Raw genomic sequence first — 26742 nt, 5'->3', positions numbered from 1 at the left:
AGACGTAACCAATAATTGAGAGAGACTGTAATGAACAGTCCGGATTTACCCGTTGATAAACACCGAGGCCGCACGTTCCAGCTTCGCTGGTTAACCATCTGTACGGAGTGCTTGGGCTGATAGTTTCTTTAGAAAAAAAAATATGTAATATGTCGAAAAAAGGCTATGGGGATAAATAAATAAATAAATTACGATGATGATGATGATGGTGATGATGGTGATGGTGATGATGACGACGACGACGACGACGACGACGACGACGATCTGCAACGCGACAGCTCCTGGAAATGCGGAGATTGACAGTTCACTTCGTCCCATGAAGCGAAATATATGAAACTGTACCACCACTTGTCTCCAAGTAAAAAAAGAAAAAACAGACACCGGAATTGGATCTTTAGCAGGACGACATCGAGGGGGGTCGGTGATTCGGCCGTGCTTTGCCCTGTATACAGACGAAATGAGAATTTGCCAATCTTTATTATCGTGAAGCGAGCATGCGATGGAGCGCTCTTCCCGATTCGTCTTCTTTGCAATCTGAAAAGAGCAAATCGGATTAAGCAGGTGAGTCCCAACGTCTAAATATAGGGTTCGTCTAAACGTCTAACCACGGCGAGTTCGCTCTTTCCATAGTCACAACATATTTATGTGGCAAAATAAACGTGTCTTGGTTGGGCTGTATCCAGTTCATGTGTTCAAAAATAATTGCAGTTGCGCATAAACAAGGCAGAAGTACGCAAGGCCAACTGCAATGAACTTTTGGACCTCTTAAAAAGCGGTGCTCCTAAAAAAAATTCAGATAACATAAAAAGCAGTCTCTGTGCACAATTTCACGCTTTTAAATACGAGTGGATGTGCCACACGCACAAGTAAAAGAACGCAAAAACGTACTTTTTTGCTACAGGAACTGTAAAAATTTCGACATAAATCTTCTCACGATGACTGCCGCTGTTAATGCGATTCGAATTGAAGCAATGTGTCGAGGCACGGCCTTGCCACGGCTGGAACGCATGAGGCGTGTGATTCAGCCGGACTCCTACCTGTCTCGCGCTTCCATTCACCGAACAGCGGTATGCACCCAGTGACCTAAGTTGGCGTCGAAGGAGGTTTATTATACGAAGCATATTACTAGAGCTCAACCCAGCTCCTCAGGCGCGGCGGTGTCGCCTTCAAGGCTGACCACGTGACACCGTGACGTCACGACAGAGGAGAAACGGGGCTCCAACTCGCGCCGTCGCTCGCGGCGTCGCGGCGGTATATAAGCAGCTGCGCTTGTTTCTAGGTGGCTTTGGCTCAACTCTTGCAAGATGGGCTGGGTGGGAGTCGAACCAGGGTCTCCGGAGTCTGAGACGGAGACGCTACCACTGAGCCATGAGTACGATGCTTCAAAGCGGTACAAAAGCGCCTCTAGTGAATGCGGTGTTGCCTTAGAAACGAGCTGTTTCTAAGGCTCAGGCGTGCGTCGCTTGCTCAGGCGCACATTTTGGTGAGCGACTCACACCGCGTGGCACAAAATCAGTGGCACATACGCAGTGACCCAAGTCGGCGTGAAAGTCGGATCCGGACGTAGATAGACATACCGGACAGCGCGTGAAGTACTCTGCAGAACGCTAATCGTATTAGAAAGAATTGGAGGACGCTTAAGCTTCGCCTTCAAGAGTGGAACGCGACAGCGTTCCCGTCTACCCGCCAAGGGGTGTAAGACAATGGGCTACGGCGCAGCGACTACTCGCCCCGCATCGGACACGGTGAGCGTCGAGCAACGCAGCGTTCGGCGCGACAACGAAATGTGCGCCTGAGCAAGCGACGCATGCCTGAGCCTTGGAAACAGCTCGTTTCTAAAGCAACACCGCGTTCACTAGAGGCGCTTTTGTACCGCTTTGAAGCATCGAACTCGTGGCACAGTCTTGAAGACGAAGAACAAATAGACAGAATGGTAGCGGTCTATCGTAGCAGATACAGCGTTTGCGTATGTCATGCTGTTGGAAGAGCGGGTGGTTGCGTTATTTTTTTAAGAAATGGTATTGGTGCTGTCGATACTGTGTTCTCGTGTGAAAGTGGGCGTCTAGTAATGTGTGATTTTGAATCGGATGGAGTGGCTTGGAGAGCTGTGTGTGTATACGCTCCGAATGCAGTTGCTGAAAGGGAGAGTTTCTTCCGACAGGTGAAGCCTGTCCTGCTTACTGAAAGGCGAGTGATCTTGCTTGGTGATTTCAATTGCGTCTGTAGACCAGAGGATAGGACAACAAACCGTTCCTTTCGAGATCGGAGCGCCGAGTTACTTTCCGAAATTGTAGGTGAGCACGACCTTGAAGATGTAGGCTTGATATCGACGCATGAAGGCCAGGCAAAGTACACTCACTTTCAGGGAGGCAGTCATGCTAGATTGGACCGTATATATGTTCCTGTCGAATGTTCGCTGTCATGTTCTGACTACCAGACGACCTATGTCTCTTTTAGTGATCACTGTCTAGTCATGGTTACAATCGGTACGAAGAGAATAGCTGCGAAATTTAATTGGGACTTGTGGAAGTTTAATGATAAATTACTGGAAGATGAAGAGTACGTAACTAAAGTCAAGGATTATATAGCGAACATGCTGCGAAGTAACTCCGGAAGTTTTATGCAAGTATGGGAGCAGTTCAAATGTGATATTAAAAGAGCCGCTATTGATAGATCATGCGCGCTCCGGCGAAAAGAAAAACAACGAGTTAAAGAGCTGCAGAGTGCCCTAGGTTTTATGCTAAGTACGGAGTGCTACGAGCCGGGATTGTTCACAAAAGAAATTAAAGAGACTAAAACTAAGCTCGAGGCAATAGACGAAGAAATGTACCGTGGCGCAGTGATAAGGGCGCGTAACGAGAAACTGTGGTCCGGAGAGACGCCCACCAAACGCGCGCTCAGTGATGAAAAAAGGCACGCTTTGTCGAAAGAGATAACGGAAATATGCTATCAAAACGAAATCACAAATCGAAGAGAAATAATCAAGCAGGCATTCGTCGAACATTACACAGATATTTTCAGCCTTAATACTCCGGACACTGACTACTTCAGAACAGAATTCCTATCGCTGATGCCGAGATTAGAGGATGACCTTGTGCACGCTCTAGAAGCCAGTATCACGGCTGAGGAAATTGAATCAGCGATTCTGGAGCTTAGTTCAAACAAGTCGCCTGGGCCAGACGGTCTCGGTGCATCTCTATATAAAGCCTTTATAACAGAAATGGCAGTCGCACTTGAAAGGCTGATTAGCGAATTCTATGAAATGAAAGCAAGTCCTCCATCCTTCCGAGCGTCCCACGTAGTGCTAATTCCTAAAACGAATGATCCGATTAAGTTACCGTCTGTTGAATCATACCGGCCGTCCCATCAGTCTAACAAACGTGGACTATAAGATATTCATGAAGATTTTAGCTCGACGCCTTCAAAGTGTTATTAAGTCACTTGTAGGGCCACATCAAACATGCGGCATAAAAGGCAGGTCAATCTTTACCAATGTTCACACAGCTAGAACTGTCCTTGAATGCTGTGACGGAATGTATGGGCGCGTGGCCATGTTGCAATTAGATCTGCACAAGGCGTTCGATAAAGTCGTACACGAAGTTCTGTTCTCGATCCTAGACCATATCAATGTTGGAACTCTTATTACAGAACGTGTTAAAATGATGTACAATGGTTGTATAGCGAAGCTGATAATTAATAGGCAGTTAAGTGATGGTATTCCTGTGCTGTCGTCTGTGAGACAAGGCTGCCCTTTATCCCCCCTGCTTTTCGCTCTCTACCTCGAGCCATTTTGTTTGCGGCAGCTGAAGAGCCCAAACATTCGGGGTTACACGTTTCATAAAACTGAAGTTCGAGTTTTAGCATATGCTGATGATGTAGCAGTGTTTTGTACGGACTATGACAGTGTCAAAGCAGTTGTACAAGAGGCTGTAAAATTTTGTACTGCAAGTGGAAGTGCTATTAACTGGAAGAAGTGTCTTGGTTTTTGGCATGGGAATTGGCAATACAAGCCTGAGACTTTTTGTAACATGCAATGGGCGGTAACTCCAGGCACCTACCTAGGTGTCCCCCTCGAACATTATCGAGATAGCAAAGAATATTGGGACAATGAAGTAGCGCGAATGAAAGCCCAGACCGGCAAATGGGGAGGGCATAAATTTTCAATGTTTGCAAGAGCCACAGTGTGTAATTTGTTTTTAGTCGCGAAAATCTTTTATGTGATGCAAGCGTTATGTCTGACGAGGATGTCTGTGCAAAAGCTACATAGAGTATTTGCGGTGTTCATTTGGGCCTCAACATGGGAACGTACAAGTCGTAGTAATCTGTTCCATAGAGTGTTTAACGGGGGGCTGGGGTTGTCACATTTGTTCCTCAAACAGATTGTAAGCAGGTTTACTTTTTTGCGTGATCAAAAGGATGCTTTTCTGAGAACAATGATTCAAGCTAGACTGCGTGATTCATTGCCTGATTATGTAGTGTCGTCCATGTATGCGGGGCCAATGCCTTTGAGTGCTTTTTTGCGTGAAGTGGTCGCGTCTTTCCGAATACTAAAAGCAAGATTTTCTAGTGAATACCTGGCCGTTGTTACTAGTAAGAAGTTGTACAAAGATCTTGTTGATGTATTCTTGCCTGTACCGTTGTATCGTACAGTATTTGTTTTAGGTTCAGAACGAGATGTTCTTAAGAGAGTTAAACGTATGCCGGTAAGAGCTTCTGTTAAATCTTTCTTTTTTCAACTACATACAGGCACTCTCCCAGTGAAACCGTGGCTGCAAAGCAAAGGCATTTTTGTACCTTGGTCTGTGAAGTGCTTTATATGCAAAAAAACGGAGACGATTGAGCATATCTTTTTGGACTGTCATGACGCAGTGTTTTTGTGGGATATTCTAAAACGTAGCCTCAAAAAGGAATTGCCGTTAAGTGCTTTCGGAATACGCTTCCTGCCATGCGCGGAACCAGAGGGTGTGCCTGTCGATCTGTTAATGCTTCTGTGCATGCACAGTGTCTGGCGAACGCGTATGGATATTAGACATGAGCGCATTGTCCAGGCCCCAGCACATGAATACTTCATTGAAAGTGTGTTATATATACGCGAATTTTTCTGCACACAGAGTGATCCTCCTGATTGGCTAAGTGCTTTGGACAAAGTGACTGGCCTACATCGTTCTTATCACACCACACTGATCCGGCATTGACTAGTTGTTTTTTATGGCCATGTAATACTCACATTCTATTTTCTTTTGCCTAGCCGGTAATAAAAAAAAAACTCGTGGCTCAGTGGTAACGTCTCCGTCTCACGCTCCGGAGACCCTGGTTCGATTCCCACCCAGGCCATCTTGGAAGTTGCTTTTTATTTATGAAGTGCCAGCCCTGATTTATCGCTCACGGCCAACGCCGCGGACGCCGACACCGACGCCGACGACACCGGCTTTTCTGCGACACGAGCTCCTTAACGCTATCGCGTTAATAGGCGTCATTGCCGCTTGCCGCAAGGGACGCATGACCCTATGGAACTCCTCGGCATTGCCATCGACATTTGGCGGCGCCGCGCTGAAAGACTCTAGCAGGCGACCTGCTGCTAATTACGTCACATCCGCTGACCATCACGTGCACGCGTCGTCTGCTGAGGTGCTATTTAAATGCAATTTTGCGAGACGCTTAAGCTTCGCCTTTAAGAGTGGAACGCGATAGCATTCAATGATCCTCGAGTACTTCTCGCGCGTCCCCGCGACAGCACCCTATGTAACCGTAATGTATACCGGGAAAATCTGGCGGCGTACGCTATGCACGAAGGCGAGCTTTGTGGTTATTTTTCTTTTGATTGCACGCAAGGAACCGATGGGGCCGCGCCGCTTCTACTAAAACAGACCTCAAACAGCAGCTGGAAAACGCTACCGCGATAAAAGGGTTTGCCTGACCTTCCGCGTAACAGAATTGTGTTTTCTCGTATATTCGAATTACAATCCGACGCTTCATGTCCGTAGGTTGTGTTTAAGTCGTACTTTACGTGTTTTCTACGCATTTTACCTAGAGAAATTCAATTATTTCACTAAATTCAGTTAATTCAGTAACTTCCTTGCGCCACAGGGAGGGCCCGCGTGGTTGGGTATGCGTGACTGGAAATTCTTTTTGCCGATGCACCGTCCGACGCTCGACGCCGATGCACGATTTTCCGCGACACGGGGTCCTTAGCGATATCGCGTTAAAATGACAACTCAGAAAAAACCCATTAACAATGGAGGCGCAAGACATCGGACCTCTACGCGTTTGACTGTTACTAGTGAGGAGACCGTTGCTATATAGTGAACACCCGTTATTTGTATAAATATATGGTTAATATCTAACGAAGTTTCTATACGTATAGCGCATAGAGTGGTCTGCCACAAGGAGTGCCCGGGAGTAACGTTTGTCGCTACTTCTTTCCTGTCTATCACTCGAGCACATTTTCTTTGCGCTACATATATCTTTAAGAATGCTGTAGTGAACCTGACAGAAAGGCGGGTCTAGTTGGCTCGACGGGCTGAAAACCGGTCGATCGGGCTCACGCAAACAGCTAGGCCTGCTGGGTCTGGCGAGCGTCTAAGCGAATTCGGTCAACCCGTATGCAGGGGCGCTGGACCAGCTCTGCCCGCCCTCCATGGCTGTTATTCGCCTGCCGAGAAAGCCTCGCGCTTTGTCAAAGCTCATTTGGTCGATCTCGCCGACGGCGACAGTCCACTTGCCTTGGATACGTGGAGGGCCGGGGTCGTGTCAGTGCCAGATCTCGTAGCTTCCCGTTCGGGTGAGGCTGAAAAAGAACCAGGCCTATTCGCTAACGGTTAGAGTGCCTGCAGAGGACCGAGGGGCCCGGGGAGCGCAGCCGCAGAACACACAACCAAGTCGAAGTCGATACCCATCGCGCGCAGCGTGGCAGCGTGGCGTCATGTGCGTGATGACGCCTTCGGCTGGCTTTCCCAAGTATACGGTGGTGTGCAGTGGCGCTATACAAAGCTACGTAACAAAGTATTCAACGTATTTTGCGATAATAGCAAACGTTTTAGTAGCGATATAATCAGGGTTCGCGGCCAGTCGAATAAAAATGAAAAGGTTGAGCGTCTTTATAGTAACCTCTATCGCTTCAAAGTGCAGTGGATGTACAATGTTACACGTCCAGCGCATTACCTACTTTAACTGTGAGATAAGGCGCTTATATGTGCGGGCGTATACCATCAACGTCAAAGGCTTGCGGTATGCGGGTTTCGCGAAAAAGCCAAATTTCAGCCCAATTTTAGCTTGCAGGCAGAAAAATGTATACAGCCCCCATGTCGGCGGCGCCCCACTGGTACAGGCAGCAAATTTGAAAACCAGGCTGCGTGCGCAGGATCAGGAATTGTCTTTTATTTTATTTTCGGAGCCCTCAGCCCGTAAACGTTTGACGGCGGCTGCGCTTAGTGAACGCAAGCAATGAAGTGAAGTTTGATCAATTTCTATGGAGAAGGAGTGTTGTTGTTGTTGTTGTTGTTGTTGTTGTTGTTGTTGTTGTTGTTGTTGTTGTTGTTGTTGTTGTTGTTGTTTTATTGACGTTTCTTATTTATATTGTTTTTGCGCCAGAGAAAGTAAGGCTACCTTGCGCCAAATGCAAGATGTAGCCGTTAAAATCAAGTTCAGAGATCGTTTGAAAATATTGTTTGAATTATTCGTAGGAAATTGTGTTGTCGGACGGCACACGCGGGACGCCAACGCAGGATTTTCTGCTACAAAGGGCCCTTAACGCTGTCGCGTTAATATTGGCGGCGGGCTCCACCATTGGAAAGGCTGGCGCCACCGTCGGCGTGACGTGGCAGGAGGGATCACGTGGACACAGTCTTCTGCTTCGGAAGCGCCGAAGCGAGCTGAAAACGAAAGTTTATAAAGTCCTACCTGCGCCGCGGTTCTGATTAAGTGGTGGGGCTTTCCCGCCTTGGGGTGTCTGCTTGACATTTGAAATCACTATAGTAGGTAGTGGCTGCCTTTGGAGGCGTGCAGCATGGTAGGCTACTGCTCGGTGCCGCAGTGCCGGACGTACTCAACGGTGCCCGGACACGTAGCCGCAGGACAAGGAGCTGCGTGAAGCTTGGCTCGCGAAACTTGGAACCGGCAGACAGCCATAGGCTGCGACTCGGGTACGCAGCAAGCACAGACGCGAGGAACATTTCTGCTACGGCGCAGGGACTGCGCGATGTTCGGTGAGTAGCAGAAAACTCGCACTGAGACGCTCGCCCGCGCCCGCTGCCCGGCTAATGTCATGACTGTTTGCTCTATGAACTTGCTGATGCTAGATACTGGAAAGTTCACTGGAACGGAAAGGGAGCGGTAAGACGCACATTAAAAAAGGCGTGGTATATGGTCATGTTTGTGTTATGAATTAATGCACTAGCTTACAAAAAAGAAGCAGAGGGAAATCGCACGCTGAGAAGACCGACAAACATACAGTGCGCCGCAACTTGAAAAATAATATTGAAATGTCCAAGAATTTAGAAGACAAAGAAAGGTTGAATCGTCGCGATGGTACATCACAGTCGCCGTAGGCGTCGAAGTCTCTATAACGAAATTATTTTTGAACAGTTCTGACACCCTCCACGCAACAATGGTTGCTTGTATACTGTCAAATGCTCATATGCTGCGGCCTAAAGCTCACGGCACGGTGCGAAAACGCGCTCACAGCGAAAGCAAAACATTGTGCGCGAACATGCATGCAGACGCGCAGTCGGTCGCTGCGAACCCGTGAGATCGCTGCATTGAGGTTTCATTCTGTTATGCCCCATTTGGTTATACAGAGAGCCTACTATAAGAACATACTTCACATAGTTTACTTTCAGCGTTTGCCTACCTTTCACGCAAGGAGCCGATTCAGGAGACTCCATCGCTGCGACCGCGCGTATAGTGACCTTCGCTGTACGTATTCGGTAAAGAGATAGCGTCTGTAAACGATTCTGTGCTTTAAGTTTGCCCAAGATTATTATATCGACAGTCAAAAACTTCCCTCGTTTTGAGAGTACCTACATAAATGTCCAGGAGGGCTGCCGCGTGGTGTTTTTACTGAGCACCGTAAGCGAAACCTATGAGGAGCGCGCCGCGTGATCCCTCGTACTACGCAAGGGAGGCGCTTCCGACAGATGGCGACTCCGTAACTCCTCGCCGCCAATATGTCTTACAAATATTGGGCCCAAATCATTGGACGGAATTTGTTCTGCGTGCAAGAGTGTTCTGGTTCTGTGCATAATACTCTATTTCGGGCAAGCTATAAGAACCCCTTTAGTGCGAGCAGACCTTTGCGTACCGTTGTTTCTAGAACATTATGCATATAACTATGAATGTACCTCGATTTGTTTTGATTTGTTCGAGTTGCATCAGCGAAAAAAGTTTGAGAAGCTGCAGTTGCTACTTCACGATTCGATTTTTTTGAAAGCCACTGCTCAGAGTAACATGCTGATAGGGGAAGGCCTCTATGTGTTCATGTTTAACGTCAAAAGGTTGGAGCTACATGAACTGTTAACTGCGAGATGTGTAGAAATATAGTGCAGTGTCCCGAATTTAATTGTACTGTAACAAGCGGCGTTTAGCATTCGGCATCTGTAGCAAAAGGTTTGTTTGTTTGTTTGTTTGTTTGTTTGTTTGTTTGTTTGTTTGTTTGTTTGCTTGCTTGTTTGTTTGTTTGTTTGTTTGTTTGGATGTTTGTTTGTTCGTTTGTTTTAACTGCACAAAACTTTTAAAAACTGCCTGTGGCAGATAGAACAATTTTAATCCTTGAGCTTAATTACCCGATGAGGCGGCCATTACTCCTTTGAGAAATCAAAATGCAGGTAATTTCAATACTCTTTCGAGCAAAACTTTCTTTTTTAATGTACACGTAGATAACTTGTGAAAGTGGCTATTCCTTGCTCTGTTTGTTGTTCTGAAAAGAGATAACGCCCGTGTACTAATATATAGGTGCACGTTAAGAAACCCCAGGTGGTTTAAATTTCCGGAGTCCCTTACCACGGCGTGCCTCATGATCGGACAGTGGTTTTGGCACGTGAAACACCGTAATTATGTTGTTTTTTTTAACGCCCGACACTTCTAGGGGCGAATCCTGGCCGCGTACGCGAAGGTGCGACTGCGCTCCCGCAGGGCCCCGGATGTCGAGGGGCGCGCGGGTGCGCCCGCGGACAACCCGCCGCACTCACTATGCTTTCGGCTCCTGCAGGCGAAACACGACGTCAAGCATTTCGCGCAGGGCGTTGTCTATCTGGAAAAGAAAAAAAAAGAAAATGCGCGGGAGCGTCGCATGTATGGCCGGGAAGCGGGGCATATATATGTATAATTGACGACGCACGGACACCCGTCTTTTAAGAGACTGCGAACTGAGTATTCAGAGATTAGCGTAATGCATTGCGCCGATACGAGCAAATCACGCGACAGCGAAATGCCGAGCGGAGCAATAGGCGCGGCTGCATTCCCTTTTCCCCCGCACTGTATATACGTCTTCCTCGCGAGCCCGTAGATTTAAGGTCTCAAAGTTTGGTCAATAGAGAAGTGAGGGCTGCTCACTTTGCACATACGAAAATATATCGAATTCGTCTTGTCATTAGCCTCTGCAGACTCTTCCCGAGCATGCGTAGCACCATGAAATTCGTGCCGTCGTATATATATATATATATATATAGTCATATTATAAGAAGCCAACAAACACTGACACCAAGGACAGCATAGGGGAAATTACTTGTGCTTAATAAATGAAATAAAGAAACGATAAATTGATGGAAATGAAAGTGGATGAAAGAACAACTTGCCGCAGGTGGGGAACGATCCCACAACCTTCGCATTTCGCGTGCGATGCCCTACCAATTGAGCTACCGCGGCGCCGTTTCCCCATCCACTTTCTTGGGTATTTATGTTTCCTAGTAGAACCCTGGGAGTGTTGTTGGCTTCATATGATATGACTAATAAAAATCGGGCCCCTCGATTCTCGTTCACACACATATATATATTTGCTACACAGTTCAGATCCTTCAATATTGATACAGATGCCTTCGCAGTACATTCGCTGCAAGCGGAAAGTGTGTTCCGAAGCGTCGGGCTCGATGCATACGATGTCAATTTGACGTAATAGTTCTGCGGAAACCCGCAAGGTGAGGAGAAGTTATTAATAAAGGGAAAATCAGACATCCACCCTTTCGTAGCAAATGCTACAAAGGAAACCTATACGGGTTCCTCGAAAGAAAAGCCTCGGAGTTCAAGAATAATTCGTCCTGGTCCGGCACTTGAACCCGGAACCACCGCCTTTCCGGGGCAGCCGCTCTACCATATGAGCTAACCAGGCGGCTAGCAGATGGCAGGGCGAAGTCGAATTTGTCAACAACTCGAAGCAAAGGCAACAGTTTGACCTAGTTTCGTCATGAGGGAGTTGTTTTTCACTGGTACCTGGTAAAGTTTTCTTGTTCGATATATAAATTCGCTTAATCAATCCGGATTCATTACACCCGGTCTCGACTGCGCATATTCTCCGAACAGGAGCGCTCACCCTGGTCTTGTAGTATCCCCTAGTTGTTTCTAGGAAGGTGCAGAAACTCCGGAGCGACGACATCGTGTGGTTTAGCTTGCTGATAACAGCCTCGGCGTGTTTGTCAGGATGCTGGAAGAAGAAAGAAATGGCATCGGATGCTTCATGGTGAACATGCATGGGCTGTCGTCTGGGTATAGCCAATTGGCGTACGCGGGCAATTTTTGTCAGGGGTGACAATTTACACGACTCCTCAATCTGTTGCCCATTGTTTCATCCCCTGAATGCGTGCATAACGGTCGCGAAAGCTTCTACAGGCCAGCGTCGATAATTGGTGATCCCGCCTTGCATTCCGTCTTGTTTGTGAGTTTGGACTGATAGGAAGCTGGACAAATCAAACCAAATCTAGCATGTTTTCAGTTTTCCTTGTGCGATGCGTCGCATTTCGACTGAGTGAATGCATCATTGCGGGGCATATAACAAGCAAGGTGAGAAAAAGGAAACCGAGAATTAACATTCATACAAATCCTAGACACATACTAAAGCCCCCCCCCCCCTCCCAAAAAAAAAAAATTTTTTTTGCGATTGTTAAGCTACGCATGTTTCTTTGATCTCGGTACACTTACTATAAAACTATACAGGCAAAACGGCCGATAATGTGAATGTGAATGTGAAGATGGCGACTACTTTTGGAACGAAGAAAAAGAAAGAAAAGACGGCACCCATGCGCAACCTTGCAGAATGGCAGCCCAGTTTCCAGACAAGCTGCTTATTTCGGGCAGTTGCATTAAAACTTTCAGTTGCCTGCAATTAGAACACACGCTTTAAAACGTTGCCCGCGTATGACTCACACGTTTGCGACGTAATTGCTCGCCTATAATGCTTTCCACCTCACCCTTAGGGAACCTATAGCTAAGGCCGTATACTTCATTCACACACGTTTGACTTCGCAATCCGTTCCTCTTTTTCCGATTTTATATGAAAAATTTCGCGCCGTACCATTCGCACGGTGGTGGATTAGCCACCGAAGCTGCTTCTGCCACTTGGACGCAGACTCGAACGACCTAGCCTGACGCTTACGAGCGGCCTCCAGTGCGCGCGGTAGCTTGCGCTCGACGCTGACGATTGAGACTCTCGCATCTCCTCTCGCTGACGTTCTTCGTAGGCAAAGTCACTGGCCGCATTTCCCGCTTCCGCCGGGGCCCGTTGTCGTTGGCTATAGTCGCGTCTGTGCTGTCGACGCCTCTCCTCGTACTCGGCTTGTTGTTCGCGGCCGTGCGCACAAGTCTTCCTATTTTTCTCATTTTTGCTGGAGCGGCAACTGCTGCACTGGTCTGCCTCTACAATGCACAATCCGGTTCTTACACACCGCGGCGGCTACCGCTGCACACATCCCCGTGTTCTTCCGCCACAACTGTCGCGCCTTTGTATTGAAGGCATATGACAGCAGACGCAGCCGGCAGCAACGGCGGCTAGCGCGGGTGCACTTCCCCACTGAAGGTGCAGCGCGCGGTGAAATCACGTGTCCTTTCTTACTTTAGTGCCGTACTATCGTTCGTTATCTATTTTGTTCACTTTACGGACGTTAGCCAGCCCAGATATCTCCCCTACGAGACCACGCAGCGCCGCCATCTTTTTTATTCACTTTACGGACGTTAGCCAGCCCAGATACCTCCCCTACGAGACCACGCAGCGCTGCCATCTCTTTTGTTCACGTTACGGACGTCAGCCGGCCCTGATACCTCCCCTACGAGACCACGCAGCGCCGCCATCTTTTTTGTTCACTTTACGGACGTCAGCCGGCCCTGATACCTCCCCTACGAGACCACGCAGCGCCGCATTCTTTTTGTTCACTTTACGGACGTTAGCCAGCCCAGATACCTCCCCTACGAGACCACGCAGCGCCGCCATCTCTTTTGTTCACTTTACGGACGTCAGCCGGACCTGATACCTCCCCTAAGAGACCACGCAGCGCCGCCATCTTTTTTGTTCACTTTACGGACGTCAGCCGGCCGTGATACCTCCCCTACGAGACCACGCAGCGCCGCATTCTTTTTGTTCACTTTACGGACGTTAGCCAGCCCAAATACCTCCTCTACGAGACCACACAGCGCCGCCATCTTTCTTGTTCCCTTTACGGACGTTAGCCAGCCCAGATACCTCCCCTACGAGACCACGCAGCGCCGCCATCATTTTGTTCACCTTACGGACGTCAGCCAGCCCAGATACATGTTCTACGAGACCACGCAGCACCACCATCTTTCTTGTTTACTTTACGGACGTTAGCCCGCCCAGATACCTCCCCTACGAGACCATGCAGCGCCGCCATCTTTTTTATTCACTTTACGGACGTTAGCCAGCCCAGATACGTCCCCTACGAGACCACGCAGCGCCGCCATCTCTTTTGTTCACTTTACGGACGTCAGCCGGACCTGATACCTCTTCTACGAGACCACGCAGCGCCGCCATCTTTTTTGTTCACTTTACGGACGTCAGCCGGCCCTGATACCTCCCCTACGAGACCACGCAGCGCCGCCATCTTTTTTGTTCACTTTACGGACGTTAGCCAGCCCAAATACCTCCCCTACGAGACCACGCAGCGCCGCCATCTTTTTGTTCACTTTACGGACGTCAGCCAGCCCAGATACCTCCCCTACGAGACCACGCAGCGCCGCCATCTTTTTGTTCACTTTACGGACGTCAGCCAGCCCAGATACCTCCCCTACGAGACCACGCAGCACCGCCATCTTTCTCGTTTACTTTACGGACGTTAGCCCGCCCAGATACCTCCCCTACGAGACCACGCATCGCCGCCATCTTTTTTATTCACTTTACGGACGTTAGCCAGCCCAGATACGCCCCCCCCCCAACGAGACCACGCATACGGCTCATCCATACAGGTAATTCACCTTCGCTGTAAAAAGAGGCACGGATTGCATCAGCGACACGTCAATCTACATTTGGAAGCGCGTTAGGGTTTTTCGATTCTCTTTATTAGCCGTGAAGAACCTGTACGCATGCGCATTATTTTGTGCGCCTTTGCTCCTCGGCTGGGGAAACACAATAAATCAGTCGTGAATCTAAATGGCCGTAGTGTCCGCGCCTTATAGTTCATGGTTATCAATTGCCTCTACAAGAGCTATCACAAATATTGACGAATGCGCCCAAGAACAAGTTCTACATCGGAGATAACCTCTGCTCCATTTCCAAGAAATATAAACAATATAACTCGTTTAGTTGACCGAGGACACCGCGGGCGCCTTGTATGGTGCACGAAAATAAGGAGAAAACGACAGCCCTGTGTTTCTCAGGCGCGAGGTGGCGCATGGGAAGTGTGGATGTTCAGAAAAAAATAACAAGAACGTTCATGGATATGTGCAAATTCTAGCAATTCATACATCGAAGACAGTAAAGGTGCGTGAGCGAGTTCTCACATTCTTCGGAGGTCTGATTTGCTACTGCTTGTAATGTACCCGAAGTTAAATGCTTCGCTGTATCCGAGTTTAGTGCTGCTATACTCGCCGCTATATCCGACGCATGTTGCGATACGCTGCACCGGCTCAGCTCGTAAATTGCATTGCGCCAGTGCTAATACGTGACACCAATTATCCTATACCATAATTTGTTGCCGCACGAAACCCGTTGGGGAACCCCGCTATACCGGGCTTCGTCGTAAGGTGAATGCATACAATGTCTGTCACCGGCAAACGCTCCTCTGCAACCGTACACTGTTTACAGAGACTGCAGGATTCAGCCAGCCCACGAGCTACGCGTCCAGCGTGGACCTTTATAGGTTACGTGCAAAGTAATATATTAGTACTGCGTACGCAGCACAACATATATGTGTGCACCGCCTACGACAATTACAATAAAATGAAAGCAAAGTACCTTTTCTGGCATGGTATCCTTGACGGAGTCGTAACTGGCGTGATGGGCATAGCATGTAGCATGTATAATATATACAGGGGTCCATTGTTAACGGGGACACGTGAGTGCAGAGCGTGTCCGAATTTCCCCTCTCTCGCAAGAGTAAAATCGCCTAGATTCGCAGCAATTAACTTGTGGGTGATAGCCCTGACTCCCTTCGACAGAACTTTGCAGTGCACTGACATTGTAGCTATGGCGCCAGCAAAGTGAGAGACGCACATACGAGTGTTCCCTTTAAGAGCCTACCGCACTGTATACATCTCAGCACACCTAGAGCGATGCACCAACGCGAAGCTTGTGTGCACGATTGCCGCCCTCACCTCTTCGTTGACAGGAAGGTCGCGTCGGCGGTGCCTCTCCAGGGGTGACATACCGATGTCCTCGTCCTCACTGTGTCGGTTCGAACAGTCCCTCGTCTGCGGACACAAATACGAGATACATTACTCACAGTTTATGGCGATAGATATGACGTGCAAGAAGATAGCCGACCTTCTGACTGCTTAAAGGGACACTAAAGGTTACCACAAAGTCAAGTTAAAGTGATAAAGCAATGCTCTAGAACGTCTAAGGCGTCAATATAATCGCGAACAGAGCTTTAGTAACCGAGAAATTGAGGTAAATGCACGACAATATTTGAGACCCCCCAGCGACATTCCGCTACTAGCCCGATGACGAAGGCACTCCTCGTCTTAATTTATGTCACTAGTACTCAACTATACTCGTACTAAAAAGATCATTTCATTAGGTTACAAGAAGGAAGAAAATGCTACTTGTCTACTTCTGTTCGATTCTAAGAAAAAAGAACATTTTGACGTTACCCTTGAGTAGTATGGCTGATCGAAAGGTTTCGTTTTCGCTCGACTTTGCGCCGCGCGCGCTTTGGAGTTTCAGTTGTTTCTTTATGGCATCGTGCTGCGGTGATCCTGCTGACTCGCGAAAATTGCATTTCGAACAAGCAGCGAGAATGCCACATCCATGTGATGTCGTGGGATGCGCGAACGGTCCGCGGAACTTGGCCAAGGGCAGTTGCAGCGGCGAATCCAACGTTACTTATCATTGTGTGCCGACGAGTGAACCTCTCCGTTCGAAGTGGTTAAGTGCCGTACCTCTGCCACAGCGCGCGGGCAAAGAGCCGAAAAATCACTTAGTGTGCTCGCTGCACTTTCGTCCAGAGGATTACGAGTTCCACGCCGACTTACTGAAGTCGCGTGGAGTGCCTTTCAAAGCAGGCCGCCGTCGTAGTAGTACGCAACGATGCCGGCAGCGCGAGCCCTCAACAGCAGGTCACGTTCATCAGTGCTTAAATTGCTGAAGTCGAGCCCAGCATCGCGAGCCAATGTGTCGTTGTCAGGGTCGTCCATTGGAACGAGTGTCGAAGTTGGCGTCATAAAATGAAGTGCCAGCTTATCGTCGTGCGCTTTCCCTTCCGCTAGCCACCATAGTTCCGCTTTGGCGTTGCTGTCGGCTCTGTCTTGGCTCTGTTTCTGGCCGCGCGTTTGCGTTTTGTGCAGAAAAGCCGTAGCGCCGTCTGCGGGAGCCGTTTTACTCACCGACGGCGCAACGTCACTATGAGACCATGACGTTAACACTCCTCGATCGGAGGGCGGGTGACTTGAACTGCGCTAGAGGTACGCGGACGCTCCAGAACGCATTTTCGCTTAAAATAAGTATCTTCTTCGCACGAAACAAGCGTTTCGAGGTTTCTGGGATGGTATTTCAACAGTCCACGTTGACTTAATATTAACCTTTAGTGTCCCTTTAAAGGAGCGCTAACACATATTGCCAAAGTTTCGTGTTTCAAAGAATTCGTGAAGGAACCATCGGTGATCATCTACAAGTAAGCGAATATAGCTGTTCCAGTCGGTACGTGCTGTCATGCGAGACCTTTGAAAGGTGGTGGAACCAACGCCCGCGAAGGGGACCACAGCCTTCCTCCTCTCCCACTGCCCTCTCCCCCTGTGGCGCCCGCAGTAATGGGCTCCGGTGGCAGGAGAGGAGGACGGCAGTCGCCTTCGACGCCGGCGCTCGCCCCGCTGGAGATAACACACACATGACCAGCCGGCTTATGTGTACAACCGTGTGTGGCTAGATATGTTGGATCATATCGAGCATACTTCTAGGCTTATGAATAAAACTCGGAAAGTTTGCCCTCTCGCATACTAAATGTCTTTCAGTACCATATGCGCTTTATTTTCGTATACAAGCCAGAGGAAATCACGAGTGCCACGTGCTAGCCTTGTCTTTATCTGGCGTCTTCAACAAAACGCTCGTCCTGCCCTGCTTGTGCTTTATGCACGCGACTTTATCGTCACTGAAAAACAGCGTCGCACTCTGGAACGAGAAGTGTAAAACTGAGAAGGGGGGGGAAGCAGCTCACGTTTATGGCCGGTGTGGCGCTGTTCTCGAGGTAACGTCTCAGTTGCATCAAAACGTAAAGACACCTCGTCTGCAAAGAAGAAATAATTAAGCAGCAGTGAAATACTACGCACCAGTTCATAATCATATAAATGCCAGAGCACTTCTAGCAAAACTCCTTGTTTTGGTGCTATGGCTGATAAATCAGACCAACGATCGAAAGGCCGCAGCGCAACCACTTCTGCTGAAGTAAATGTTTGGACAAGTTGATTATGGTTGCTCTTTATATCGTTGCCTGTCGGGTGAGTACTACGACAAGGCTAAATAAAGAGGGCTGTATATCGTAGCGGATTGTGAGCTCCCCTCTGTTCTTACGAAGGCTGTAATTATTTTTACTTAAACATAATAAATTACTCGCTCTTTTTCGTTATACGACGACCTAGTACCTTCTGCTCTTTTAAAGCGACCCAAGCTGCAGGAGATGGTCTGCGCGATGATCAGTCCCTCCTGTTATCTTACAGCGATTTTTTTTAAGATGCATCACAAATGCCCATGATTGATCAGCGCGCTGGGTCGACCGCTTTAGTTTCAGTCGGCTGGCGCTACCGTTTTTAACCACATGGCCTCAGGCATGAAGGCCAGCCTTATGAGGCTACATGGAAGGAGGGGACGAGGGCAATTAGTAAATTATCTGGACGCAAATGAAGCCACTCGGAATCCGACGACAGTCGATTACGTTCAATACAAGTTATCCTTGCGAGCAACCAAAGGCGAAAGGAAACTCTCGCAGGCGTCAGAGAGAAGTTGATCAAAGAAGAAGAAAGAACTATATCAAGATCGAACGAACTTAGTCTTCCTGGCAGCTCTAGGATTCTGGCTTGCGATATACGGGTTGTACCTCGCAAGCTATGCGTCTGGAGTGTGCGTTGGACGATTTGATCGAGTTGGAGGTGCTGAGACGCAGCCTTATACAAAACACCACCCAGCACCCACCGAGAAAAAGGACGCCTTATTCAATGATACGACTACTTCCTGCTAAGGAACGATAATTGCGAACTTGACTGCAGCGCGTACAAAGTCAAAACAGATTCAGACGTTAACAGATAAGGAACTTGCCTTCTTGAGGTCGCACATGCGCTCTCATTCGCCTTAAGGTATATAGGCGGTTATGGTTCGTTCGAATGCGCACTCATGCTGGCTTCGTGCTTTGGAGGGGTCGTTTTTGTCTAGGTGTCTTGGTTCTATATGCAAGTTATTCGAAATAAAAATTAATTTTTGAAGTCGGCGCTTGTCGTCGTCGTCCTTTCGGTCCTTTTGTCTCTAAACGCGCTATTGTCAAGTTCGCAATGGAATACCAACTAGCCCGTGCCCAAACTCTGTGCAGTGCAGCCCAGGCCGTACGGCTCCTGTCGCCCTATCGGCAACGAGAGCCGGCTGCGAGCTCCAGAGAAAGGACGAGCGCTCGGCCATTGCACGCTACTATGTAATCCCCCCCGTGAAGCTTCCCATTCAATCGGCGCCGAGCGAAGGACGATCAGGGACGGGCAGTGGTAGAGACCTTGTCTCGGTTTTCTCACTCTCTCGCTCTCTTTCTCTGTATCTTATAATTTCTTTTATTATTATCTGAAGCGCCCCCATAGGTTTCGCAGCTTTGCACGGAGCTGGAACTGACAGCGCCCGTGCGCCCGGGGCAGAGTGACAAACTCCCTCGAGGAAGCCACTCCGCGAAAACGAACTAGGAAAAAGGTTACCCCTAGTGAACCTGCTGCGAGTATATATATATATATATATATATATATATATATATATATATATATATATATATATATATATATATATATATATATATATATATATATATATTCACTTGCTTCCCCATCTGTCCCGTCCCCTCACGGCTGACCTCCGTTCAGGGGCCAGCAGCCAAAACTAGAAAGTTACAGTGCAGTAATTTCCCTTCCTTCGATTATTTTCCTTTATTTTCTTTAATAGACAGAGAAGGGAAGAAGGAAAGGCAGGGAAGTTAACATAAACAACTTAATAACCATACGCGGAGTTGGTGAGACGGATACCACATTTCGGCAAGCGGCAGCATGTAATCACCGACATTTACGAGCGAAGCTGATATGCTGACTGCCTAACCTAACAGCCGGCTACGAGCCGAAGGTAGACTCCAAGCATGCAAACAAGCAAGCGAGCGAGCATGTCAGCCCGATCGTCGCGCGGTGGTGCGCGAGAGCGAGGCGTACCACCATGGCGAGGAGGATGATGAGCGGAGTGCAGAGCACGACCCGGTACACGTAGTGCTTGCGCAGCACGCTAAGCAGCAGGGCCGTGGCGCACAGGGCGCGCGAGTGGTGCAGGACCGAGTAAAGAGCGTACACCGCGGCGGGGGTGCGCGCCTTCCAGGCCTCCCGAGCCCGGGCGCAGGTCGAGTTGGCGTCGTAGTCGCACTCGCACGAGTGGCACAGCGCCGTGCACACGTCGCCCTGCGGCCAGAACTGCGCTGGCCGGCGCACCGGGTAGAGGCGGTAGCCCGCCGACCGCTGCGCGTGGGAAAGAAAAAGTGTCGTCCGCCTATATAGTAAAGTACGTACTATGTCGCAATGTATGATGAACGGAAAGGGAGCGCTGGACACGGTGGAATCTTGCTATTCCCGTGCGATTCCTATTATACCACTTGGTTTCCTTGGACTATGCAAGGGGTGGAATGGAGTGTGGCAGATAGCCCAATTGTAATCCTTGAACTGTATTGCTCGACAAGGAGTACATTACGCGCGCGAGAAATCGAAACTGATAAATAACTAAATATCGCTAATGAAGTTTCTAAGCGATTTCTTCTTTATTCGAAATTTTGCCTAGCGGCATCAAACGTACGGCCCACGATAGTTATGTGTGCATGTATGATTGGTTTTACTTTACGACAAATATGACAACTGACGAATTGTAGCCGGTTGGCTTGGATGACATATCCGGTCGGAACGAATTCTGAGAATGGCACCAGTTTAAGAGATATGCGCCGCCAAACTTGCGGTTCTTCAGTGCTGCGTTGCTGTTCCGCTTGCCTGTCTTGGATCTTATTTTTTGAGTGCTGAGAAAAGCCCGCGTGGTGTCGAGTGACGACGTTACAGTGCGCGCCGTAGAGGCGCGCTACACATGCGAAGAACGCATTCGGAGAACGTGGTCTTGTAAACGCCAAGTTCGGATGCCGCCGACGGTCATAATTTTTCCATGCGGACAAACCTTGTGTGGTACCGGGGTACGCGGTGTTGTGGCACCGACTCCCGAGTTCTTTGCTGGCTAGAGACGACGCCGAGGTTTGAGATGGCCTATAGCAAACGAAAAGGGTTCTACCTAAATTGAGGACGACGCAACGAGCTATGGAAAGAAGAATGATAGGTGTAATGTTAAGGGTTAAGAAAACAGCAGATTGGATGAGGGAACATACGCGAGTTAATGATATCTTAGTTGAAATCAAGAAAAAGAAATGGGTGGGCATGGGGAGGACACGTAATGAGGAGGGAAGATAACCGATGGTCATTAACAGTTACGGAATGCATTCCAAAGGAAGGGAAGCGTATAGCAGAGGGCGGCAGAAAGTTAGGTGGGCGGATGAGTTTAAGAAGTTTGCAGGGACAACATGGCCACAATTAGTACATGACCGCGGTAGTTGGAGAAGTATGGGAGAGGCCTTTGCCCTACAGTGGGCGTAACCATGATGATGATGATGATGATGATGATGATGACAAATTGTGCGTACCTGGCGTGTTTCGCTGAGGCCGCCGCTGACTACGTGGACACAGGAGAAGGAAACGGAGTTGTCGGAAGAAAGAAAGCGGTTTTGTTTTCTACTACGTTTACTTTTAAAAAAAAGCCTATGTGGCTTAACAAATGTTTAACGCTCAATCGCAATTGCATCTGTGGGACGAGCCAACGGCCCCACCGCCTTTTCTCCTTGTCTGTCTGAGCTATAATAATCCAGACGATAGGCTGTCCCTCAGGTTAGGCTGAAATCAGGATTGCTGATAGATCAGTGAGGCTCTGTACAATGTACGTTAAAGGGAGGCTGGGTTGTATTCAGATTTACTGATAGATCAGTGAAGCACCGTGCAGTAGTCTGGACTCTAACAATCATTGAAAGAGTCGAAGAGTGAGACACTGCTTGCGCTATTGTTCAGGTTACAATTCATTTGTTTTATCTGCCACGTATCAGCATCAAACTTTTACCTATAAACGTATTCTTATCGATCTGGTCTGCCTCGCTTGCTGTCTGCGTTTGGTCATCGCTGCCCATCATCACACGAGAGGCTTCACGTTCCAGAAAAGAACGGAGAAGCAAGAAGAACCGACGACGAAACGTTATTGACGTGCAACGGTCAATGCCAACAGAATGGCATATTACAGCCACTAAATATTTTTTCTTCTTCCTGCGGCGTTGTCAGCGAGGCCATCTGTACTGCTTTGACATGACTCAACTTCTTCGGTCGCAGCATTTCGTCGTGCCTTCGTCGCGAACGAACCAGAGCCATCTTTTAACCTGACACTTATATTATCACGCGTACATCGTTATCTATTTGACGGCGACTCTTTTTACCAGCTTGTCACTCTTATCGATTTGTCTCTTGGTGCGATCCCTGCCTACGGTATACGAAAATTATCGAATGTTGTCGCGGAATGTTCGCGGAGCAGAAGAGTCTTGTCTAATCAGATTACACGCGTGACGCGAGTGCTATGCTGTATACATTATTGAATATAAGCGAACAAAAGCAATTATTCTGGAACGTACTGTCAAACGTGTATAAATAATGTACAGACTACTATCTATCTATCTATCTATCTATCTATCTATCTATCTATCTATCTATCTATCTATCTATCTATCTATCTATCTATCTATCTATCTATCTATCTATCTATCTATCTGTTTTGTCTGTTTTGACCCATGAGCTCATGAGTTGAGATTTCGACCGTCCGTGCTCGTAGCCATATCGTTGTGCTTTGAGTGTTGCTCGTTTTGTTGAGCGCAATATCCCTCAATAAGGACTTAAATTTTTAACTCACGTGTTTTTTTCTTTTTTTTTGCAGTTGTATTCTTCACCGTCAATATAATGGGATATAATATTTACGCGACGTCCCCTATGGGGATGCGTGAACAGAGTGCCCACCAGGAGACAGGCGAGTCTGGCGAGTACGGCCTTGGGTTTCCTGTGGCCCGCCTCCCTCCAGGCGCGCCAGTCGGCCAGGCGACCGCCCTTCTGACTGCACGACAACGCCTTCGTGTCACCGGCTCCTTTGTCCTCTCCTGCTGGCGGTTAAAAGTGTCCAGTCGTTAGAACCAACGTTTTAACCCTTTCTGGTCCAATAATTTCTGTAGAACTCATAACGCGCTTTACAACAAATATACGACATGGAGAAAAACAAAATGCTAAAGCTAATCTTACAAAAATTACGTTAATGCGATTAGCAATCTATCCTATAGCAGGTGTGTACACTTGGCGATGATACGTTTTATCCGTTATGACGGTTATTACGAACAGGGACACATACCCAGTGGCACTTGCCCAGTGACACACATTATATCCAAATGTACCCGCCGTGGTTGCTCAGTGGCTATGGTGTTGGACTGCTGAGCACGAGGTCGCGGGATCGAATCCTGGCCACGGCGGCCGCACTTCGATGGGGGCGAAATGCGAAAACACCCGCGTACTTAGATTTAAGTGCACGGTAAAGAACCCCACGTGGTTCAAATTTCCGGAGTCCTCCACTACGGCGTGCCTCATAATCAGAAGGTGGTTTTGGCACGTAAAACCCCAGAATTTAATAATATCCAATTGCACATACATAGTGGCACGTACGCAGTGACACAAGCCCAGCGACACACACACCCGGAGACACAAGTCCGTGTGAAAGCAAAACGGTTTGATCCCGGCGTAGATGCCGTAAAGTGCGTGAAATATGCTGAGAATTCTAATTAAAAAGCCTGAGCGTCTGCAACTTTGATGACATAACTCGTCTACTTGGGGCCGCAGGCAAACGTGGCTCGACTTCCCTGATATTTCGCAAATGTCCATGGGTCGCCTGACGCTGAAGCGAGGCCGCTGCGTACGGTTTCATTGGAGAATTCTGCATTATCCACATCACTTTCCTCGGGCGCATGCCGCTGAGGGGCGGCTGTGTTGCGGTCGCCACTTGAGCCTTTGCTTTCTCCACGCGTTAAAAGTGGCTTGAGAAAGGCAAGAGGAAAGGATGGGGGAGGGGTGACAGGCCGAGCAGTCGCACCAAGTGTCGGGAGGCGGAGTTAGACCACCGTGTATGCACGCGAAGATGTAACACATGAGGAGAGTTTGGCAGCGCCACTCGTGGCATTGGCGGTGGATGTGGAACATCCTTTGGACCGATGGTGTCGCGTAGTACGTCAACTTTACGTGCACGTATGCTACGTGAACGTTCTACTGTATCTTGAAAGCCAGCTGCGACGAGGACGCAGTGCACCACGGGTTGTTTCCGCGGCTTATAGTTCGCGTTGATGCGAGACCCAGCATGAAGGCCAATTCGCTCGCTGCTGCTGCCGCGCTTCCTCGCTCCAGCGTCTTCACAGCGAGTTTCCACGGTCATTGAGTGAGATGTGTTCATGTTTGCTTGTGCGCGCGTGACACTATGCTTGTTGATTTAGTTAGTATCCCTATGTTTAAAAGTTTATACAGCCGATAAAACATACTATCCTTGCTTCGTATAGCTGTCCACCAATTTACTATAGCAATCGATGCTACGGCGATTGCGACTTCTACAACCAAGCTGTTATGGCTAGCCGATTCGTCCGTCCGTCTGTCGCCTGTACGCCGAATACTCCTCCGGCGCAACCTCATGCGCATGCGCGAAAAAAACAAGAAGAGGGGCGCGCGATTGGCTGCTCCAGTAGTGACGTCGTCGCTCTCCGTCGCAGCCGAGAGCGCGTGCAGCGGTTTCTCTCCTGCTCCGAAATGAGTAGGCCACGCGTCATACGTACTCCAGAGGAGCATGCAACTTTCAATCAGCAACGCCACGAGCAGAACAGGGAACGAGCTCGTGTACACCGTGCCGATGATGCAGCCCGAGCACAAGAACAGTCTCGTGCTGCCGAGCACAAGCAGCAACTGCGTACCGAGGATCCGGCAGCCTGCCAAGCCGTCGTTTAATGAACCGCCGGGATTAACCCAGTGATACACACCGGAGTCACACGTTTCAGATTCGCTGGTTAACCATTTGTACGGGGTGCTTGGGTGGTGATTTTTTTATTACTTTATTAGCGTTGACAAAGCAGTGTAGTCAACTTCCTCTAGAATTAAACCAATTTTTAAGGGTGTTCTTTGAGTAAATACAGTATTCTTATTGTGTTTCCGTACCTTCTTGCGTGCCGATTCAACCAAGCACTTGGAAATAATTCGCATTCTGCAAACCCTTTCTTCAAAAATAGCGCAGGAGGTAAAGGGTTAAAGACATTGGAACTCCAAGCAAGTAAGTCTAGCTGCAACATAGAACATTAGCTGCTTCATAGACAAACTCAAGCAGTCCAACAATGTATTTTATGACTTCACACCTACTTACATACAAAAGGGAACAAAATGTCTGCGTATTTGGTATAACACAGCACTCATAATGCACAACTAAACGAATTAAAATTAACTGGTAACCTAAAACGAAGGTGAACATACACTAATTTCCGAGCAGGTAGCTTCACGCTCAAGTATGAAACAGTGTGCTGTGTCAAAAATATTAGTCGAACTAGGGTGGTGACTGTCATGTGAAGCGCCCCGGGGAAACGTACGCATGCAGCTGTACAACAATGCCTGCTCTCCTGGTTTTGCTCATGCCACATCAACCGATTAATCTCAATTATATCATTTAAAAAAATTGGAAAGTTAGATTTGCCCCGCGCAAGGCACGAAGGTAATAAAATCAACTCCGGCGCTTGTTGAATGGGTACAGCAGTGCTACAGTTGACCATCCGAAGGGGGGCCGAGCCTTTCCATAAATAATGGAGGGTGGCTGCACCCCTCCCCCCCCCCCCGACTTTAAACACTGATGGACGCTGTTATCACTAGGACAGCGGTCCACTACTCTGCTCGTATGTCCACATACCCCCGACATTCTTTACGCAGAGCAAAAAACTTCATGGCCCAGCTTTCGGCAATATAGTAACGAATACCTTTGCCCGTTGCTGGTGGTGAGGTCTGTGCGTGGACCGCTTGTTGCGGATTCGCGGGTTCCGCTGGGATGGCCGACGCCTGGCAGAAGTCGTAGGTGATTATGGAGTACATGGAGCTCAGGGCGTTCTTCACGAACGCCGACAGGCTTCCTTCGCCTTCCTCGCGTCTCGAATCCCTGCCGTCGAGAACGTCCCTGAGGTGCTGGAGGTCCTCCAAGGCGGACGGGTCCGCGGAGTCCTCCAGCAGCTGCTGCTCTTCCTCTCCGACTTCATTGCCCGAGGCGCCGCCTTCTCTGGCGTCGTCTTCCATCAACGCCGCGATCGGCTGCTGCCCGCGACGCTGGTCATCCGCCGAATCACCGTCTGTGTCGTGGCTAGCGCTTGTATCTCGTGGACTCCCTTCTGCCTCTGAACGTTTAATGAAGACAGATTAACTAAACGATGCACTAGCATTACAAATTTGCAGCAGGGGATTCCAGCTATAGAGAAGGGACCGAGACTAAGCTTGAGCGTCGGTACAAGGGTGTTTTCTTTTCTTTCTTTTTTCGGCGTGGACAGGGGGAACGAAATAGAGTCGTCAGCATTCCACTGTAGTGCGTGCAGACAGTACTGGCCACTTTGTGTGCATAACTCACGCCGCGTTGTCCGCTTTCCGCACCGGCCGATAGCATACGTATGCGTCAGAAGCAGGCACTATAGGCCAGCATACATACTCACGTCGTGACAATAATCACACTACTACAAGCAAGCATCGCAGGATGTGATTACAAGCGGG

The 26742-nt window shown here is 48.7% G+C and overlaps 1 protein-coding gene across 2 annotated transcripts; it reads right to left on the bottom strand.

The window, feature by feature from the left end:
* Positions 1-466: 466 nt before the first annotated feature.
* LOC142577935 (uncharacterized) lies at positions 467-26393 on the bottom strand. Of its 2 annotated transcripts, none has more exons than XM_075687371.1 (9): positions 25968-26393; positions 22948-23087; positions 20032-20328; positions 17805-17873; positions 15748-15843; positions 11522-11632; positions 10185-10246; positions 6723-6804; positions 467-534 (listed from the first exon to the last, which is right to left on the bottom strand). In XM_075687371.1, coding segments are annotated over exons 1-8 (1086 nt in total). In that variant the 5' UTR covers positions 26278-26393; the 3' UTR covers positions 467-534; positions 6723-6803. The 2 variants fall into 2 exon arrangements, with proteins under 2 accessions (XP_075543486.1, XP_075543487.1); XM_075687372.1 differs by having other exon boundaries at positions 22948-23084.
* Between the last annotated feature and the right edge of the window lie 349 nt (positions 26394-26742).

This window comes from Dermacentor variabilis, chromosome 4, assembly GCF_050947875.1.
Source record: "Dermacentor variabilis isolate Ectoservices chromosome 4, ASM5094787v1, whole genome shotgun sequence".
In the NCBI taxonomy this organism is placed as follows: Eukaryota; Metazoa; Arthropoda; class Arachnida; order Ixodida; family Ixodidae; genus Dermacentor; species Dermacentor variabilis.
Note: the sequence above shows the minus strand (reverse complement) of the source record. Positions and strands in the feature narration are given on the sequence as shown.